Consider the following 21,652-nt stretch of genomic DNA (forward strand, 5'->3'; position numbering starts at 1 on the left):
AGAGAAAAAGGGGGGTTGGAGTGCAAGGAAATGACATACGTGTGTGTGTGTGTGTGTGTGTGTGTGTGTGTGTGTGTGCGCGTGCACGTGCGTGCGTGCGTGCGTGTGTGTGTGTGTGTGTGGAGACCTGTCTGGCCCGGCAAAGTCGTTTCGTGGGGTACTCTTGCGAAGAAGTTTGTTGACGATCCGCTGAGCCTCCTCTAAGCAACAGGAAAAGAACGGGCAGGCATCACACACACACACACACACACACACACACACACACACACACACACACACACACACACACACACACACACACACACACACACACACACACACACACACACAATACAATATTAATAATAATAATTGTATTAGAACAAATCCGGAAAGGCAGGCATGTCACATGCACTCACGCATGTCAAATGGCACCGAATGTAATATCAGCAGATTACATTGATTTGTATCACTTTATCTGTTACATATCACCAACTAATACACATTTCTTCCATTACTCAAGGTCTGAATGTTCAAAATATTTTGTGGGTTTTTATTTTTTATGTTGTCCTAACAACCACATAAAATTTAAATTGAGGACATTGTCAACGGACGCTTTCATAATGATAAATACAAAGTCCTCTCAACATGCATATTCACCAAGAGAAATGTAATTACACAGGGAATGTGCCATGAGAATATAGTGTATTTTAATATAATGCAATACATACTGTACATATTATTATATCCATTAGATCCTGTTCTATTCTACATTTGACTTATCTATCTGTTAAGTGCAAGGCTTACTTACTTAGTCTACTTATTTATCGATTTGTTAAGTTTGTCTCTTTTGTGGTGCAGGTAATCAAATCCCTCAAAGATACAAAGAAAAAGGTCATTTTTTTCTGCCCTACTTATCACCTCTGCGATGATTTGTTATAACACTTTTATTTTTAGTCTATTTGAAAATAGCCCATTTACAAGCTCACAACAACGTGTCGCATTACGATGCGTTGTGAGCTTGTAGAATGTCTATTTTCAAAACAAATGTCGACAAATATTGACACATCTTCTCTTATGGGGGTCCCTGGCACAAAATATTTTCAAACGGCCGTCAGTCCGTGGTCAAATCAATTTTGACATGAAAATGTTTCATAACCACTGATCTAGGCCAGTGGTCCTGTGGGTCAGAACCCCAAGGGGGTCCCCATGTGATTTTGGGGGGGTCCCCAGGGCCAGATGACAGTGAAGTGACAATTTAAGGACTTTTAAGACGCCGTGCCTCCTAGTGCATGTTGTTTCATTTTCTTGTTGTGTCATGTTCAATTTATTTGCTTCTTTGTTTCTCTCTCTTTTTTTAATTTATTTTCTATTTTCTTGCCTGTCTGAATCAGAATCATAAAACACGGGACGTGATGTTGAGACTGTCCATTGTGCCAATAGATGGTGTCTACTCACATGAGATTTGCCTTGATGTTAAGAGACATATTGGGAGGTGTACTTCTTAAGACTGGGGTAAGATGTCAATTTGGGGACACATCCTCAGTAGTGTGCCTATGAATCAGGGGGTGTTTCGGCCTTTAAACACTATTCACCCTCTCATCAAAGGTGGCAAGCTACAGGGTGATCAAGCCTGAGCTTGTGTCCCATGCCCAATCATTAAGATTTGCCTTGATGTAAAGTGGCTGACATCTGTACTTTAATATCTCTGTTGTCCGGCATAAACCAGCTAACTCCAAAATGTTTAAAAAAAAAAAAAAAAAAGCCTTGGAGTTAGGAGGTTTTGTTCATCACTGATAAGAACAGCTGAATGCACCTCCAAGCTCACAATGACGTTGGAGGTCAAAAGGGGGTGGAGCCTGGAGTCAGCAAAACCAGCTAACTCCAACCCCTTTGGTGGAGTTACAGTAGCTGGTTTAGCAGAAAGTTTGAGGATCCAATGGAGTTAGCTGGTTTTGTCAGAAGTGCTTTTTAATACTTTTCATTGGTTCAAAATTTGTTTTTACCAACACACAGACGTAAAGGGTGTTCAATAGCGCTGATTTATGGAAAGAAATGCAAAAGCGTCAAAATGGAGTTAGCTGGTTTCTGCCGGACAGCAACGACTCTGAGTCTGTGCAGCACTTTGGTTTGACCTTGGTCGTTGGAAATGTGCTATAATATAAATATATATATATATATATATTTGATACTGTGGCCAACCAGGTGTCATGTGTATGTTTCTCTCACCCAGCATGAATCCACACTGCCTGTGGTAGACCAGGACCACGCCGTACTGCAGCTGAGAGGCCAGGTAGAGAGAGAAGCGAGGCTGAGGCTGGCCGGGCGTCGGGGCAGGGACCTGGCCCGTGATGTACCTGATGATCTCCTCACTGTAAGCACAAACAAGACAACTTAGAACGTCACTCCGTCATCAAAATCTACAAAGTAACTAGTAACTAAGAAAATCACTAACCGTACCTTTAAATTACCAAAAATAAAAGTACTCACAATGCAGAATGTCCCATTTCACAAAACCTTTTGGAAAATAGCAGATCTACAAGCTCACAACAAGTCATGATGCGATGCTTTGTGAGCTTGTAGGTTGGCTATTACAACCACAGAGCATCTCATGAAAATTCAAATAAGTAAAAACGACTAACAATTTCACCCTGAAAACATTTATAGAAATACAAATGTAGCCTAAACCAACTTTACTGAGTGATCGTCACTCCAGTTCAGTGGTCCTCAAGCTGGGGACCCCCAGCAGGCGGCCCCAGGGGTCCTTGAGGGGGTTCCAGGAGGTCCCCAGAAAAAAAACGTTTTAACAGATTTCATAGATAGCTTCATAGACTTGTTTGACAGAACTATCATTAGTGTTGGGTTCATGTTAAAGTAATACTAGGTAACGTTTTCAACAAAACTAAAGTTAAATTGTTTATCTTTTGTGAGTGGTGAAAGTTTCACAACACCCACTCCATGAATTTCACCCCCGGAAGCCTTTTATTTATATATTTTCTATTGAACGCTGTCGGGGGGGACTTTCCCAGGAAAATGACGTCATCTATGTTTGGCCAGGAACTACCGCAACGGTTTCCTGTTTGGCCAGGAACTACCGCGCTAATAACAAAAAGGAACCTCACGCTGATTTTAAGAGAATGTAGGATTGGAAGATCAAAAAAAGAACAGAAAAAGAAAGCACAGCTCATGGTAACTAATGCTCCACTGGCTAAGAGAAACGATCCGCAGATAGTATAAAACAATTAAAAGAACGCTTTTTTAAACGCCTCCGGCTTCCGGTGAAAACAAATGGAATTCTGGGTAATCGAGGACTACCGAAATTGTATGCAGTGACGGTAGTGACCAGCAGAGGTTGCTAAAAATCGTTATTTGTGAATCTGCATTGTACAACTTTAATGTGTATTTTCAGACATTTATCAACTTAAACCGTCCATACTTAGTAAACCAGACCTTTCACTCTGTACTTGGTCTGTTCTTCTTTCCCTCTACACCAAACCTCTTTTCCGAAAATAGCAGATCTACAAGCTCACAACCGTTGTGAGCTTGTAGATCTGCTATTTCTGGCTGAAGTTCTCCTCAGAATAGGAATGTATGGGTTCAAGTGGTTATTGTAAATATAAAGTTATCCTATCGCACAACTAAAAAAACATTATATTTTCCTCTCCTAAGTACTCCTACAAGACCATCTGAAAGGTTAAAAGATTGTTTTTGCAAGTAGAAATATATCCGGGTCTTACAGGGTTAAGGGATTTTCCATTGATGGGGAATCCAAGCTAATAGAAACATCAGTTTCTAATCCAGGAAAGTTAGCATGTTATAATGGAAGACATTGTTCTCACATTAATAATAATAATAATAATAATAACAAAGAAAAACGGAAATCCTGTTTGAAATGACCAAACCGATGATGTCACTGGTAGGCAGGTTTCTGAGACAGAGTGAGCAGACAGACAGACAGACAGACAGACGGTTGAATTTACAGGAAACACATTGACGTGACCTCAGTTAGGTGTGTGTGTGTGGTGTGGTGTGTGTGTGTGTGTGTGTGTGTGTGTGTGTGTGTGTGTGTGTGTGTGTGTGTGTGTGTGTGTGTGTACTCATGCTGTCATGTGGTTGTCGTCAGGCAGAAACTTTGTTCGTCCAAAACTCATACTTTACTTTTCAGAAAATGTAAAAAATAACCTTTATTATTTATTCACAAGCTGTTTTTAATACTTTATATTGATTCAATATTCATAAAACACACTTAACTTTAAACCTGTCAAACCCATTGTTGGCATGAAAGCAAATATAGTAAAAATCTGTCAAAAGTAGCAGATCTACAAGCTCACTACGCATCACATGGCTGCGCATTGTGAGCCTGTAGATCTGCTATTTTCACCAATTTATCAACGATGACATTAGTCTACTTTAAGGGGGGAAATGACATAAAATGATGGATACAAGGTTTCTGCCTGACAACGACAATATGTAACTTCTGCTTTGTGGTTATTACCTCCCCCCACTTCCTGTCTGTCTCTCTCTCTATGCACTGACACTCTACAGACTCCATTTTGAAACACGCCACATACAGGAAGTGAACGTTGAGACTCCATCTTGAGACGGAACAGAGAAGGAGTGAGACGAGACGACGCTGATATGATACATCCTTCTAGTGTGGTGTGATAAATGTAGAGTAAGTATCTTTATATATATTATGTTCTATAGACACAGATATGATACATCCTTCTAGTGTGGTGTGATAAATGTAGAGTAAGTATCTTTATATATATTATGTTCTTTAATAATTCCCTCTGTTCTGCTGGTATGAAGGTTATTGTTGCGTTAGAGTTTTGACACCAGGGTTGTTGGTCTGGTGACAAGGATGTTGTGACGAGGGCTGGTGTGTCGCTGTGGGACCGTGGCCACGGTTCTTTATTTCATAATTTTTTTCACGGCGATAGGCTGATGGCAGCATTAACTTAATTTATGATACAGTATTTTATTAAAAAAAGATGCTACAGCAAAGGATATCGTAGTGACATCTATGTAACAAATGTACATAAATGAAAATGAAAGGGAGAAATTATGTTTTTTTCTATGGATTAGTCACCCCATGGAGACTTGAATTCATGGATACTTTTAAGTTTTTGACTCATTTCTACGACAATAATTTGATTGACCGGCAGCGGTTCCGGTAGGAGACACAAATAATCTCCTTTGTGTCTCCTACCGGCACCACTGCCTACCGGTCCGCTGGTCATCAAGTTATTGTCTTAGGAATGAGACAAAAACTAAAAATATCCATAAAGTCTCCATGAGGTGACTGATATATAGAAAAAAAGGTAATTTTGTTGTTTAACTATATCTTTAAACCTTATTTTGCTCCAGTACACATGACAGGTCACTACAGTAAGGTTGATGATGTCACATGGTCATTACAGTAAGGTTGATGATGTCACAGGGTCACTACAGTAAGGTTGATGATGTCACATGGTCACTACAGTAAGGTTGATGATGTCACATGGTCACTACAGTAAGGTTGATGATGTCACATGGTCATTACAGTAAGGTTGATGATGTCACATGGTCATTACAGTAAGGTTGATGATGTCACATGGTCATTACAGTAAGGTTGATGATGTCACATGGTCACTACAGTAAGGTTGATGATGTCACATGGTCATTACAGTAAGGTTGATGATGTCACATGGTCACTACAGTAAGGTTGATGATGTCACATGGTCACTACAGTAAGGTTGATGATGTCACATGGTCACTACAGTAAGGTTGATGATGTCACATGGTCATTACAGTGTGTGTGTGTGTGTGTGTGTGTGTGTGTGTGTGTGTGTGTGTGTGTGTGTGTGTGTGTGTGTGTGTGTGTGTGTGTGTGTGTGTGTGTGTGTACATCGCTGTAGAGAGGAGCTATTTAAATGCAATATTTATCTGTTTATTCTCTCTTGTTAGAACCTGTTGAAACAACCTCTCTCTCTCTCTCTCTGATTGTGTGTGTTGGTGGAACATATGAACCTGCATCTAACAGTGTGTCTGCTGTGGTGTAGAGCAGTGGTTCTACCTTTTATACATCTAACAGTGTGTCTGCTGTGGTGTAAAGTAGTGGTTCTACCTTTTATACATCTAACAGTGTGTCTGCTGTGGTGTAGAGCAGTGGTTCTACCTTTTATACATCTAACAGTCTGTCTGCTGTGGTGTAGAGCAGTGGTTCTACCTTTTATACATCTAACAGTGTGTCTGCTGTGGTGTAGAGTAGTGGTTCTACCTTTTATACATCTAACAGTGTGTCTGCTGTGGTGTAGAGTAGTGGTTCTACCTTTTATACATCTAACAGTGTGTCTGCTGTGGTGTAGAGTAGTGGTTCTACCTTTTATACATCTAACAGTCTGTCTGCTGTGGTGTAGAGCAGTGGTTCTACCTTTTATACATCTAACAGTGTGTCTGCTGTGGTGTAGAGTAGTGGTTCTACCTTTTATACATCTAACAGTCTGTCTGCTGTGGTGTAGAGCAGTGGTTCTCTACCTTTTATACATCTAACAGTCTGTCTGCTGTGGTGTAGAGCAGTGGTTCTACCTTTTATACATCTAACAGTGTGTCTGCTGTGGTGTAGAGTAGTGGTTCTACCTTTTATACATCTAACAGTGTGTCTGCTGTGGTGTAGAGAAGTGGTTCTACCTTTTATACATCTAACAGTGTGTCTGCTGTGGTGTAGAGTAGTGGTTCTACCTTTTATACATCTAACAGTGTGTCTGCTGTGGTGTAGAGTAGTGGTTCTACCTTTTATACATCTAACAGTGTGTCTGCTGTGGTGTAGAGCAGTGGTTCTCAACCTTTTATACATCTAACAGTGTGTCTACTGTGGTGTAGAGAAGTGGTTCTACCTTTTATACATCTAACAGTGTGTCTGCTGTGGTGTAGAGTAGTGGTTCTACCTTTTATACATCTAACAGTGTGTCTGCTGAGGTGTAGAGTAGTGGTTCTACCTTTTATACATCTAACAGTGTGTCTGCTGTGGTGTAGAGTAGTGGTTCTACCTTTTATACATCTAACAGTCTGTCTGCTGTGGTGTAGAGCAGTGGTTCTCAACCTTTTATACATCTAACAGTGTGTCTGCTGTGGTGTAGAGTAGTGGTTCTACCTTTTATACATCTAACAGTGTGTCTGCTGTGGTGTAGAGTAGTGGTTCTCAACCTTTTATACATCTAACAGTGTGTCTACTGTGGTGTAGAGAAGTGGTTCTAACCTTTTATACATCTAAAGGTGTGTCTGCTGTGGTGTAGAGCAGTGGTTCTACCTTTTATACATCTAACAGTCTGTCTGCTGTGGTGTAGAGCAGTGGTTCTACCTTTTATACATGTAACAGTGTGTCTGCTGTGTGTGGTGTAGAGCAGTGGTTCTACCTTTTATACATCTAACAGTGTGTCTGATGTGGTGTAGAGCAGTGGTTCTACCTTTTATACATCTAACAGTGTGTCTGCTGTGGTGTAGAGTAGTGGTTCTCAACCTTTTATACATCTAACAGTGTGTCTGCTGTGGTGTAGAGCAGTGGTTCTACCTTGTATACATCTAACAGTCTGTCTGCTCTGGTGTAGAGCAGTGGTTCTACCTTTTATACATCTAACAGTGCTTCTGCTGTGGTGTAGAGTAGTGGTTCTACCTTTTATACATCTAACAGTGTGTCTGCTGTGGTGTAGAGTAGTGGTTCTACCTTTTATACATCTAACAGTCTGTCTGCTGTTGGTTAGAGCAGACAGACTGTTAGATGTATAAAAGGTAGAACCACTGCTATACACCACAGCAGACGCACTGTTAGATGTATAAAAGGTAGAACCACTGCTTCTCAACCTTTCCAGGCCTTGACCCCCCAAAATAATCCTATTTGAACTGGGGACCCCCCACCCTGATAAACACTTGGAATTGTAGGAGTTCAATTACGTTTGACTGGGTTCCACAGATAAATATGGTGAAAATAGCAGATCTATAAGCTCACAACGCGTTGTGAGCTTGTAGATCTGCTATTTGTCGATAGATTTGAGCTTGTAGATTTGATTTTCGGTTTGAGCTTTTAGATCTGCTATTGTGAGCTTGTAGATCGTCTATTTTCACAATTTGACAATTTGGCCAATGTTTGAACAGTTTGTATATATAGTATTTAAAAGGTCTTAAAAGTCCTTAAATTGTCACTTTACTGTCATCTGGGGACCCCCTCAAAATCATGTGGTGACCCCCTGGGGGTCCCGACCCACAGGTTGAGAAGCACTGGTGTAGAGAACAGCAGGAGAGGAGAGGATGTGGTCACAAAGAAGGCTGTAGATCATGTGACGATGTGAAAGCTTCAAACTGACCACATCCTCTGCCTTGTGTCTCTGCAGACTCCGTCTCTGCAGGTCTCTGCTTTGAAACATAGTTACGTATTCAAAAGGACTTTTTCTGTTTTAATATCAATGCATTGCTTTACAGAAAACAGTTCAAACTGCAGATCTATAAGCTCACAAAGCGTCACTTTTCAGGATAATGGTTCTGGGAGTTTTGTGATGACAAGTGGGTTCATGTTAACAGAGTTATTAAAAAGATACAATTAGCAGCTAAAAGGACCGGAATATTTTCTACAGTTTGGTTGAATGTAAAATACAAACAACGTCCCTCCTCCTTTTCTCTCTGCCTCTCTACCTTCTCTGTGTGTGTGTGTGTGTGCGTGTGCGTGTGTGTGTGTGTTTGTTGTTGCTCGCAGAGCCATAGAGAGAGAGAGTTCCGTCATGCTGCTATGGGCTGTAGTTCCAAACATTGGAACTTCCTCATTGAGACAGACAGAGCATTTCCTCATTCCATTCTTACGATGGGAGTCTATGTTAGTGTCGTCACTCTCACACTATATCACTCTGCTTGCTCCAGGAAAGCCAAGACAAAGACCCGCCCAACTCTGCCTCAGATTGGCTTACCATGATATGTGACACTGTACCTTTAACCAATCATCACTCATCATGTGTAAACCTAAACCAATCACAGGCAGAGTAGGGCGGGTCCTATGTACTGTAGTGAGGTTAGAGTGACAGTCTCCTTAAGGCTATGGGACTTTCCAGCCTTTGCGCTCGCACCACAGGCTGTTAGCCTCTCGTCTGCAGTACAAATAAAACACACTTTCTCTACTCACCAAAACAAAGAGGGTTTTATAGAGTTGAAAGCCTACTCTACTAAGTGGGAACACTCTGAGCCCCCCCCCCCCCCACCTCACGTCTAAAATACAGTTTTTGGACAAAATGTGAAATATTTCACCGGAAGGAAAACATTGTTTAGTTACTCCCCTGCGCCCTCTACAGATCCGGTCAATGGAATCTTTCTATTTTCAACGCAGTGGGAGCTTGTAGATCTGCTATATTTGAACAAAAAACACAAATAACTAGAAAATGTGCTCCTCGGAGCACAAGTCTCCGCCAGCAGACCCGTGCTATTTTAATCAAATGAAATCACCTACCCTATCTGCCATCAACCTTTCTTCTAACAGGTGCAAGTCCTGCAGTTCTCGGGGTATGGGGTCGAGTAATAGGTTGTTAGCCCAAGTGTAGGGAGTTTCCCAAGTTTAATGGACTGATGACACGTGTGGCACATCCAAGTGTTGTTTTGCTTGATTGCAGTTGGGTCTTTGTCTAGGAGACTTACAATATCTATCGTTCCTGTATACTTTCCAGGTTTAAACTCTGCCACTGATTCTCTGTAGAGCATTCGTTCACAGCTTTGGCCTTCTGCGCCTTTGCGTCTTCATCAGGTTTCAGATGCTCATTTGCTGATTCTTTAGTTTGCATAATGGGAGTTAGTTACATTGTGTGATCTCAGCCTCCTATTTATATATTTATATTACATATTGTGATGTCACGTAAAACTGACCAATGAAGAGTTCTTTCCAGCAGAGCTGCTGTTTCTGGATGGCACCTGTTGATCTTTAGGTCCCCGTTTGACCAACTTGGAGGACGGGGGCAACTTCGCTGCTACAGACCTCTTCCTGCTGCTCACTGGCTCCTCTTCCTCAGCTGACGATTCTTCCTCTGAGGAGGAGGACGAATCGGAGGAAGAGGAGGAGTCCTCCTCCTTCTCTATTTATAGAATTTTCCTCTGGAAAGCCTTCTGGATACGATTCTGCAGCTCTTGAACCTTCTGCTGTTCCTCCTCCAGCTCTTCAGCTGTGAGGCTGACAGGGGCAACTGTGGAGGAGACTGCCTGATGTCCCTGTTGTAGATGAGTATGCTTTCTTAGCTTTGGCCTTCTGCGCCTTTGCTTGACCAATGTTAGGTGTTCTCAGAGGGACACACACAAGCTAAGAGGCAGACTGCAAATGATGTCCTCGGTCACATCCGTCACACAGTAACATAGTCTCTGCGTCTCCTTTCCGTCTGCACAGTTTACAGCGAGCGTTGAAGAGAGACTTTGCCCAAATGATGCTCTTTTCCAAAGTGGACAGATGGACAAACACTTGGGAAAGACTGGAGCAGGACTGCAGAGATTCTCTCCAACGTTCCAAAACCATCTTACCACTGGCACTGCCATTGTCACTGTCACTGGACGGGTCGTCATTTTTTCTTCCTGTTTTTACCGTTCTTCTTGTCTTTCTTGGACTCCTCGCCGCCCAGAGGAACTTGGAGGAACCTGCGTTCGATTTCCTGTTCTATCTGAAACAGGGCATGAGCAAGGCAGTGGACGGTACTGTTCACTGGCTGAGAGTCATCCACCTCCATCTCCTCTCCACCATTCATCTCTCCGTTCTTTCTGCCATCAGCAAGACTGATTGATCCTGTCTTACCTCACTTCAAAAAGTAAAAACTTTTTGAAGTGACACACTTATTTATAGAATTTTATTTTGTCATGCGTCCCTCTAGCCAATCAAAAGCATTGGTGTCAACATATTGACACGTGTCACGTGGAGCTTGACCAATGTTAGCTTGTCTCTCTAGCTTCTACAGTGTTTTTGGTACCTGTGTAGAATTGCGCAGTGTGCCTTTGAATGGGTACTGCTTCAGGAAAGTGTTCTTTGTACTGACTGGCTGTTTTGGCTGCTTTTCCTACACGATCACTATCAAAGTTGACCAGGATGGTTTCGACTGTTGTGTTTATTTGATGGATGTGAACAACTGTCCCGCATACTCCATTGGACAGTCCGTCAGATACATTGATGTTGGTTGTCCTCTTCTGTGTTACTGTTGTAGATGTGTATGCTTTCTTAGCTTTGGCCTTCTGCGCCTTTGCTTGACCAATGTCAGGTGTTCTCAAAGGGACACACACACGCACGGACGGACGGGTGATTTGGACTAGAAGATACTGTTCCAATCAAGACTGATTGATCCTGTCTTACCTCGCTTCAAAAACGTAAACGGCTTTTTGAAGTGACACACCTTTTTATTATAGGATTGTATTTCGTCATGCGTCCCTCTAGCCAATCAGAGACATTGATGTCAACATATTGACACGTATTAAGAGTTCGGCTTTGTTGTGGGATCATTTCAACTCTAGTCCTCTTCTACGTTACAATTGTAGATGAGTATGCTTTCTTAGCTTTGGCCTTCTGCGCCTTTGCTTGACCAATGTTAGGTGTTCTCAGAGGGAAACACACACGCACAGACGGATGACTTGGACTTACTGAAGGTACTGTTCCAATCAAGTCTGATTGATCCTGTTTTACCTCACTTCAAAAAGTGAGGTAAAATAGCTTTTTGAAGTGACACACCTATTTATAGAATTTTATTTCGTCACGCGTCCCTCTAGCCAATCAGAGGCATTGGTGTCGACAAATTGACACGTGTCACGTGGAGCTTGCCCAATGTTAGCTTGGCTAACAATGTTTGCTCACACAAAGCGAAAACATATTCTCCACCTTCGGCGGAGACAATAATAATAATAAGGCTTAAGTGTTTACTTTACACTGTTCTTCATTTTGCTGGGGACCCCCTGGATCCCCTCAAAGACCCCTGGGGGTCCCCAGACCCCTCATTGAGAAGCAGTTAGATTGATTGATTACATAGTTTATCAGTCATAAATGTAAACAACATGGAGGTACAGTCACACATTAAGACTAGAGGGATAAGGAGACTTGTTTCCATTGTGGTCCTATGTATTCAATTCATCCACTCATCACATAATATGAACACATTAATGTATATGATGTAGAAAGGAGAAAGGTTCAAACAGCTCCTATCATCCATCTCTCTTTATGCTTTTCTGATTGATGTTTTGTCCATGGTGTCAGGGTGTGAAAGTAGTGGAATGACAATGTTATATCTGTTCTAAATATGTGTGGGTGGCTCCCTCTAGTGGTGTGGCTGTGGGTGTCACTCACTTTGGAGAAGAAGTTAGACAGACACACACACACACACACACACACACACACACACACACACACACACACACACACACACACACACACACACACACACACACACACACACACACACACACACACACACACACACACACACACACACACACACACACACAGAGGGTGAGGCAGCCTCGTTCCCAGTCTTACTCTGCAAAGAGAAAAGCCTAAAGGTCACGACCTGAAGCAGAGAGTGTCTATAGGGGGCGGGACTTCCGTCGTACGTGTTTCCCCAGGCTAAACGATCTGTGTGTGTGTGTGTGTGTGTGTGTGTGTGTGTGTGTGTGTGTGTGTGTGTGTGTGTGTGTGTGTGTGTGTGTGTGTGTGTGTGTGTGTGTGTGTGTGTGTGTGTGTGTGTGTGTGTGTGTGTGTGTGTGTCTCTCACATGCTCACAGTTGTGCACATGCATCCAGTATTTCCTGTTTTCTGATCTATATCATTGACTGTAACCCTGACAGGTTTAATAAAGACCTAAAGATGAACGAGTGTGTAGAGAGAGAGAAGGAGGGACCTGACAAACATCACATCCACAGACCAGAGTCTCCAACAGACAGCTGTGTGTCTAAAGACCATCCTCCTGACTTCAGTGATGAACCTGGACCTCCACACACAAAGTATGTGAATCCTCCTATGCAATATACACTATACACTATAACACAATACAATATACAATATAACATTATACAATATACACATTATAACACCATACAATATACACTCAATATACACTATAACATTATGACACAACTAGGCATGGACATGGCAGATAATTTACATTAAACTATGGAATATCTATCTATGTAACAAAACATGGAATATCTATCTATGCAACTTGTATTGTACTGTATTTATAGTACATTTTAGTGGTGATATTATTTAATTAATTTGTGTTCTATTTTCATGTAACTGCAATACTGTGAGGGGAAACCCAAATATGTCACTCTTTATACTTCCATACTCTATACTCTCTATACTACTCCATACTATAATTTGTATGATTCCAGAAGTGTTCACCACAGACCAGAGTCTCCAACACCCAGCTGTGTGTCTATGAAGAGTGACCAGTCTAAATATAGACCTCCTGACTTCAGTAATGAACCTGGACCTCCAGACTCAAGGTTTGTGAATGCAATATACATTATAACACTATACAATATACACAACACTTTAACACTATACAATATACTGTACACAACACTAAAACCAGCAAAGTGGTGATCTCATGCTAAGTTACATTTGCAATTTTTATATTTAATTCAGGTGATAATTGTATATACATTTGTATGATTCCAGAAGTGTTCACCACAGACCAGAGTCTCCAACACCCAGCTGTGTGTCTATGAAGAGTGACCGCTCCAAAGGATTGGGTCCTGACTTCAGTAATGAACCTGAACCTCCACACTCAAAGTATGTGAATGCTCCCATACAATATACAAACTATAACACTATACAATATACACACTATAACACTATACAATATACACACTATAACACTATACAATATACACAATATAACACTATACACACTATAACACTATACAATATACACACTATATAAAAAGAAAAGAAAAAGACACAGAGTCTAATAACAGTGTGTCCTCCCTGTCCAATGTTTATTATAGATTATAAGTTACTATGTGTGAAGTAGAGGGTAGCACGGGTCCGCCCGGAACCGAAAACTGAGAATCGAGTCCCGAATTTTCATACTCCATCCTGATTGTCTAAACATTACTGGCCCAAAATAACCTACCTGACCTGGCGGAGACCTGTGCTCCGAGGATCACTTTTTCTAGTTTCTTTCTGTTTTGGTAGCGTTTGGGAGACGCATTAACTGTGATAGACGGAACAATACGAGCGTAAGTGCGAGAGACGCAGACTTGATAAATGCTTTGTATTTATGTGTGATTCATTTAGATAAAGGGGTTAAACACAACAAAAACAGCCAAAATGGCACTTCTAAGCCACCCGCTCATATTGAACATAATTCGTAAGTAAATGATTTATGAGCAGAACTAAATAAGTTTGTGTGGCTCAGCTTCTGCAAGGGCTTGTGTGTTTTATCTTGTTGCTGCCTGACTTCTGGGTTGGTGTTGGTGGCGGAGGTGTGTGTGTGTGTGTGTGTGTGTGTGTGTGTGTGTGTGTGTGTGTGTGTGTGTGTGTGTGTGTGTGTGTGTGTGTGTGTGTGTGTAGTCAAGCCAATAGTTTGTTTGGTCGTGACAACCTCACTTTGTTTTTGTTTAACAATGCGCGACCCCAACGGCACCTTCCGCGACCCCACCTTCCGCGACCCCACTTTGGGTCACGACCCATAGTTTGAGAACCACTGCTAACACTTTAAAATATATACACACTATCACACTATACAATATACACACTATAACACTATACAATATACTGTACACAACACTAAAACACAACAAAGTGATCTCATGCTAAGTTACAGGTGCAAATCTTGCAATTAATATTTTAATTTTTAATTCAGATGATAATGGTATAAAAATGTGTATGATTCCAGAAGTGTTCACCACAGACCAGAGTCTCCAACAGCCAGCTGTGTGTCTATGAAGAGTGACCAGTCTAAAGGATGGGGTCCTAACTTCAGTAATGAACCTGGACCTCCAGACACAAGGTTTTTGAATCCTTCTATACAATATACACACTATAACACTATACAATATACACACTATAACACTATACAATATACACACTATAACACTATACAATATACACACTATAACACTATACTATACACACTATATTAAAAGAAAAGAAAATGACACAGAGTCTATTAACGTTGTGTCCTGTCCTGTCCAATGTTTATCTATAGATTATAAGTTACTCTGTGTGTAGTAGAGGGTAGCACGGTTCCGCCCGGAACCGCGAATCGAGTCCCGAATTTTCATATTCCATCCTGATTGGTGAATTCTGAAGATTACTGGCCCACAATAACCTACCTGAACTGGCGGAGACCTGTGCTCCGAGGAACACTTTTTCTAGTTTTTCTATTTTGGGAGCATTTGGGAGACGCATGAACTGTGATACACGGAACAATACGAGCGTGCGTGCGAGAGGCGCAGACTTGATTAATGCTTTGTATTTATGTGTGATTCATTTAGATAAAGGGGTTAAACTTAACCACAACGCCTGCGATTTACCTATGTTTGTGTCTGCTGTTTATTTATTGAAGTATATTCATATAAGCATTTCAATTTTATCTTTAAGAAGATCATTTGCAACCCGTGAATTTTTGTCACTGTCAATATCAAATATCTGACCGTTACAAGTTTGTCATAGCTTCATTTGATTGGCTCAGCAACAGATTTGAACCTGAAACACATATGAAGGTGTGGTGTCAAGTATTTCCAGAGAGGCAACACCACAAAAACACTACGTAAAGAATTTGAACTGACCTTTTCAATAATTGTATAAATACTGTATGTTTATGATTCCAGAAGTGTTCACCACAGACCAGAGTCTCCAACACCCAGCTGTGTGTCTATGAAGAGTGACTGGTCTAAAGGAATGAGTCCTAACTTCAGTAATGAACCTGGACCTCCAGATACAGGGTATGTGAATCCTCCTATACAATATGCACACTGTCTATAACGCTATACAATATACACACTATAACACTATACAATATACACAGAGAGGTACAGATGGAACCAAATGAACGTGTGGTCCTGTTTGCTCTCGGACTAACAAAAACAGCCAAAATGGCACTTTTAAGCCACCCACTCATATTGAACATAATTTGTAAGTAAATGATATACAGTATGAAGAGAGCTAAATCAGTTTGTGTGGCTCAGCTTCTGCAAGGGCTTGTGTGTGTTGTCTTGTTGTTGCTTGACTGTTCTGGGTTGGTGTTGGAGGCGAAGCTGTGTGTGTGTGTGTGTGTGTGTGTTTTAGGAGTTAAGCCAATAGTTTGTTTGGTCGCGACAACCTCATTTTTTCTTTTCTTTTTTGCCGTTTCTTGATTTTAAAAAAGTCGTTTTCTTTGGTTACCAATGACCCCAACAGCACCTTACCCCACTTTGGGTCACGACCCATAGTTTGAGAACCACTGCTAACACTTTACAATATATACACACTATCACAATATACAATATACACACTATAGCACTATACAATATAAACATTATATCACTATACAATATAAACACTATATCACTATACAATATTCTGTACACAACACTAAAACACAACAAATTGATCTCTTGTTAAGTTACAGGTGCAAATTTTGCTATTTTCAATTTTAATAGTTGTTTAAACATTTGTATGATTCCAGAAGTGTTCACCACAGACCAGAGTCTCCAACAGCCAGCTGTGTGTCTATGAAGAGTGACCAGTCTAAAGGATGGGGTCCTAACTTCAGTAATGAACCTGGACCTCCAGACACAAGGTTTGTGAATCCTTCTATACAATATACACACTATAACACTATACAATATACACACTATAACACTATACTATACACACTATATAAAAAGAAAAGAAAATGACACAGAGTCTATTAACGTTGTGTCCTGTCCAATGTTTATCTATAGATTATAAGTTACTCTGTGTGTAGTAGAGGGTAGCACGGGTCCGCCCGGAATTTTTTTCATATTCCATCCTGATTGGTGAATTCTGAAGATTACTGGCCCACAATAACCTACCTGAACTGGCGGAGACCTGTGCTCCGAGGAACACTTTTTCTAGTTTCTTTCTATTTTGGGAGACGCATGAACTGTGATACACGGAACAATACGAGCGTGCGTGCGAGAGACGCAGAGTTGATTAATGCTTTGTATTTATGTGTGATTCATTTAGATAAAGGGGTTAAACTTAACCACAACGTCTGCGCTTTACCCTTGTTTGTGTCTGCTGTTTATTTATTGAAGTATATTCATATAAGCATTTCAATTTTATCTTTAAGAAGATCATTCGCAACCCGTGAATTTTAGTCACTGTCAATATCAAATATCTGACCGTTACAAGTTTGTCATAGCTTCATTTGATTGGCTCAGCAACAGATTTGAACCTGAAACACATATGAAGGTGTCAAGTATTTCCAGAGAGGCAACACCACAAAAACACTACGTAAAGAATTTGAACTGACCTTTTCAATAATTGTATAAATACTGTATGTTTATGATTCCAGAAGTGTTCACCACAGACCAGAGTCTCCAACACCCAGCTGTGTGTCTATGAAGAGTGACCAGTCTAAATATAGACCTCCTGACTTCAGTAATGAATCTGGACCTCCAGACTCAAGGTTTGTGAATACAATATACATTATAACACTATACAATATACACAACACTTTAACACTATACAATATACTGTACACAACACTAAAACCAGCAAAGTGGTGATCTCATGCTAAGTTACATTTGCAATTTTTATATTTAATTCAGGTGATAATTGTATAAACATTTGTATGATTCCAGAAGTGTTCACCACAGACCAGAGTCTCCAACACCCAGCTGTGTGTCTATGAAGAGTGACCGCTCTAAAGGATTGGGTCCTGACTTCAGTAATGAACCTGAACCTCCACACTCAAAGTATGTGAATCCTCCTATACAATATACACACTATAACACCATCTTTTTCCGTGCTGCTTTTTTTGTCTTCAGCGTGCGTCAGTACAAGACGTCCGGGCGGACTTGCAGTGTTGCCAGACTGTGCGAGATAAATAAGCAACCAGGTCTATGAAAACAAGCCCAAACCAGACCACCTCTTCAATTTCCACCACATCTCGCCCTAAAAATCTATCATGCCCTGCCCCTTTGGATAGTGTACTTTCAATTGGTCAAAATTAACCGTGTTAGTCTCATAAAAAAATCTATCTATCTATATATCTAATGACTGCATTGCTGCCCTTACCTTATAACATTCCTTCATCGATTAAGTAATTCACTTGCTTCATTTAACCTTCACAGTGGACACCGAATAGGCAACACTGAGAAAAAGCAATGTGCTAACCTGAAGAGGGGAAGAAGGGTAGTGCACCTGAGACAGAAGAAGAGATAGAAAACCCCTCCAGGTGTGGAGGAGTCTAGAGACAGCTGCAATTACTTACAAGTCTTCTTACTGTCAGCTGTCATCTCCTGGTACAACTGTCGCTCGTTTTGAGCATGTGCAAGATGGTCTATCTGCTCCTGCAGTTTGTCTGATATCTGCTCATCATTTAGATTGACATTTCAGCTGGTAGTTGTTTTTGTAGCATTACCAGAACAAATTGGTCCTGGGTTTGGTGCTTGTTATCTGAGGGAGAATGGCCTTCCACTGCCGTTTGAAGCAGCCCAGACCAACAACACGTTGCCCTGCAAAGACAGCATTTTGTATTGAGTATGAGATTGAATTAAATACAATTTTTTTTTAATTATTATTTACCTACTTTTTTTCCTAAAAAAAAAGACGATCTACAAGCTCACTCACAAGCTTGTAGATCGGTTCAAAGTGTTGTCATGCGTTATGTTGGAAACTACACACTGAGGCTTTTGTGACATTATTTGGCAGCAACTTTAAAACTATAGTCTTTGTGACCAGGGTGTCGACCTGGCAGGGAAATGGCATGGACCTCTCCATAGTTTGTAATGAATGCAGGACCCCTGTGATGTCCTCAGCAGTGAGGAACTTCTTGTTTGTCCCTGGACATTTCTTCATCTGGTGCAGTGCTTAGATCTGGTCTAGAGCCCGGCCACTGTATTCGCTAATTTCCACACATACATGTACATAAGCACACAAACGGTTTCTGTATCCACTCTACACCGGATGTTGATATCACAGTAAACATGGCTAGCAGTTAGCACAACGTAAAATCAACGCAGCACACACACAGTCACACGGATTGTGTTCTGTTATCTTTCTAAAAACACACTGGTTTCATACTGGATAACAACTAGTCATTGAATACAAACAAGACATAGTTAACTAAATCATAGATGAAACTGAAACTCACCCATAGATGAAGGAAAATGTAGCGTGACAGACCACAATCGTGTTCACCATCTGTTAAACTTTCGATTCGTTGGTGGTTTGAGTCATATATGAATCATTCATACACGTCTTTATAATTCCCATAAGAATTGTGTCTCTGTGGTCCTAAGACAATGCTGCTGTCGGTAGGTAGGCGGTAGGCTATGGTAGGTGTTGCACTCCACCTCAGTAATTCATCTCCCAGGGGTTTAGTGTACATTGTGAACCGGGGATAGACTCCTGCACTCTGACTGATGCTGACAATAAGCCTCTCTAACCTATTACTACAGTATGTGTTACTTGTTAAAGCCATGCAGTCATTTCAGTGTGGCTAAATTCTGGGGCACCAAATTGGTCAGGGCCGGCACTGAATGTAGCCATGAATATTAATGATACTATATAAGTAATTTGAGTCGATTGTAAAGTCATCAGCGGCGGCCTTAAGAATCTGGAGGCCTGTTTCAAGAGCTGATATGAGGCCTCCATATACACCACCCTGTTTCTGACATGCACAAATAAACCAACAGTTTTATTAGAATATGATAAGCTACTCGTGGCACTTCTGTTCAAATAAATGGGCAAAGAGACGAGTCCATGAACACACCAAAACACAGGAGATTCACAGAAGGTCTGACTCTGTGAGTCTGCGACGGAGCCTGCCGTTCCAACAAGCTAAACTCTAAAGCTATAATTTAGAATGGAAAATAATCATCACCACGGCACATCCCCTTGTCTATGACATTATTCTGTTGATACAGGCTTTGAGCTGAGGGATAGAGATCAGGGTTTCCGGCACACCAATTTTGTCTCAGGGGGCGCAGAGGCTAAACTTTCCAGCGCTGAGGCTAGATCAAAGGGCTGTTGTGTTTTTATCACACACGTCTAGTGCACCCTCACAGGAGGAGAGCGTGCTGCGTGCACCGAGGCTTTAAAGTCAATATCAAAATGTAGACGTTTTAACCACGTCGCAAAATGTAACGATATATAATCTACAGTATATGGTTACATTTTGCGACTACAGATAGACACTACCCTGCACACCATGCCGCTTCAGCTTTTTGTTTCTCCGTGGTGGAAAGCCTAGTGATGCGAGGTTAAGCTTCAGCTAAAGGCAGCCAGTGCCATGTACCTCACAAAAATAGCTTGTTTTAAGCCTCTTTACCCTGTGAGAGAAACTTCCAAAACTATCAAACCGCTCAAAAAGCCTTCCGTGTGAAAAGCTTTACTGTTTTACGTTGGTTTCTCAATAGGCTACTGACGATAGTTTATTGATCAGTGGTCAGCAAAGCTTAGCATGTTCGTCAAGTCAGACGAACATGTCTGACTTGACAACCTTTTACTTTCGGTCAATGGGCTTCAAATTAAGAGTAATATATTATAGTTATGGGAAAGTAAGTGTTTTGACTTCTGGTCGGTGGAATTTAAAATAAGAGCACAGTTGACCTGTAATGTGCTGTTTTTGAAGAATGAGTTTTCATTGTTGCTACAAAAATATAAAATAACAAGTTTGAACCAAATATAGTATACAGTAGATGGAGTCCATCTACTGTATCATTGGTTCTCAAACTTTTTCATGTTAAGGACCCCCAAATGAATATGTTTTTGGCCACCAACCCCCATCTGAACATATTCAGTGCCAACTGACACCCATAAAACTTGTTTTTCCCCCACACACGTTTTGTAGTGTGACGTGTTGTCAGCTTGTAGATAGGCTATTTTCAAATAGCCGATTTACAGGGTTAAATTAGTTAAACTGGTTTTGATGCCAAACACAATGTTGAATAAATGTGAATAACGTAGTGTGAATTATGTTTATTATGTTTTCCATCATCACACCAACTCGTTAATATTTCGAGGGTAAAAATAATAATTAATTAATTAATATAAACAATGCTGCGCACATACGCAGTTCTCACATGTCTATCCCCCTGGCCTCCCCTGGGAAGAAAAGATAGGCAAGAGAAGAATAGCCTAATGAGTTAGGCTGTGTGAATAATGATGTGCTTTTAAATATGACAATGCTATATCCTTTATATTTATAACGTTGCTTAGCTGACCTGTTCAGGTAATAAAGAGGTTTTAACTCAACGGTTGTTGGATAAAGTTGAAATCATTTGTGATGAATGATGATCATTGTACAGTTTCCTCAGAGCTTTTCAGTTCAAGTGGTAACGTTAGTGTACATGTGTCCACGGTTCACCTTTATGATTAACGTCTTTTGCATCGCCCTCTCATTTGAAAGTGTCTGTGGCATATATTAACTCGTATTGATATAAATAGTTTTCACTGTTCAATATTGTGCGCAGCCATCTCTCTTGACAACTTAGCAGCAACAACACCTCTCCTTTTCCT

General features: G+C 40.9%; 1 protein-coding gene across 12 annotated transcripts in view; it reads left to right on the forward strand.

Moving 5' to 3' along the window:
* Positions 1-4,568: 4,568 nt before the first annotated feature.
* The window catches only part of LOC308079304 (NACHT, LRR and PYD domains-containing protein 12-like), a 126,897-nt gene continuing 109,813 nt past the window's right edge, over positions 4,569-21,652 (forward strand). For 6 of the 12 annotated variants that reach the window (XM_080420715.1, XM_080420719.1, XM_080420724.1 and 3 more), the window contains exons 1-9: positions 4,569-4,654; positions 12,796-12,951; positions 13,342-13,455; positions 13,631-13,744; positions 14,853-14,966; positions 15,790-15,903; positions 16,626-16,739; positions 17,481-17,594; positions 17,770-17,883. In XM_080420715.1, coding sequence (XP_080276841.1) covers positions 12,815-12,951; positions 13,342-13,455; positions 13,631-13,744; positions 14,853-14,966; positions 15,790-15,903; positions 16,626-16,739; positions 17,481-17,594; positions 17,770-17,883 — 935 coding nt within the window. In that variant the 5' untranslated portion in view covers positions 4,569-4,654; positions 12,796-12,814. The remainder of the gene's footprint in view (positions 4,655-12,795; positions 12,952-13,341; positions 13,456-13,630; positions 13,745-14,852; positions 14,967-15,789; positions 15,904-16,625; positions 16,740-17,480; positions 17,595-17,769; positions 17,884-21,652) is intronic. The other 6 variants (XM_080420722.1, XM_080420718.1, XM_080420723.1 and 3 more) reach the window with 3 other exon arrangements.

This window comes from Gymnoscopelus braueri, assembly GCF_963280865.1.
Source record: "Gymnoscopelus braueri genome assembly, chromosome: 23".
Lineage (NCBI taxonomy): Eukaryota > Metazoa > Chordata > Actinopteri > Myctophiformes > Myctophidae > Gymnoscopelus > Gymnoscopelus braueri.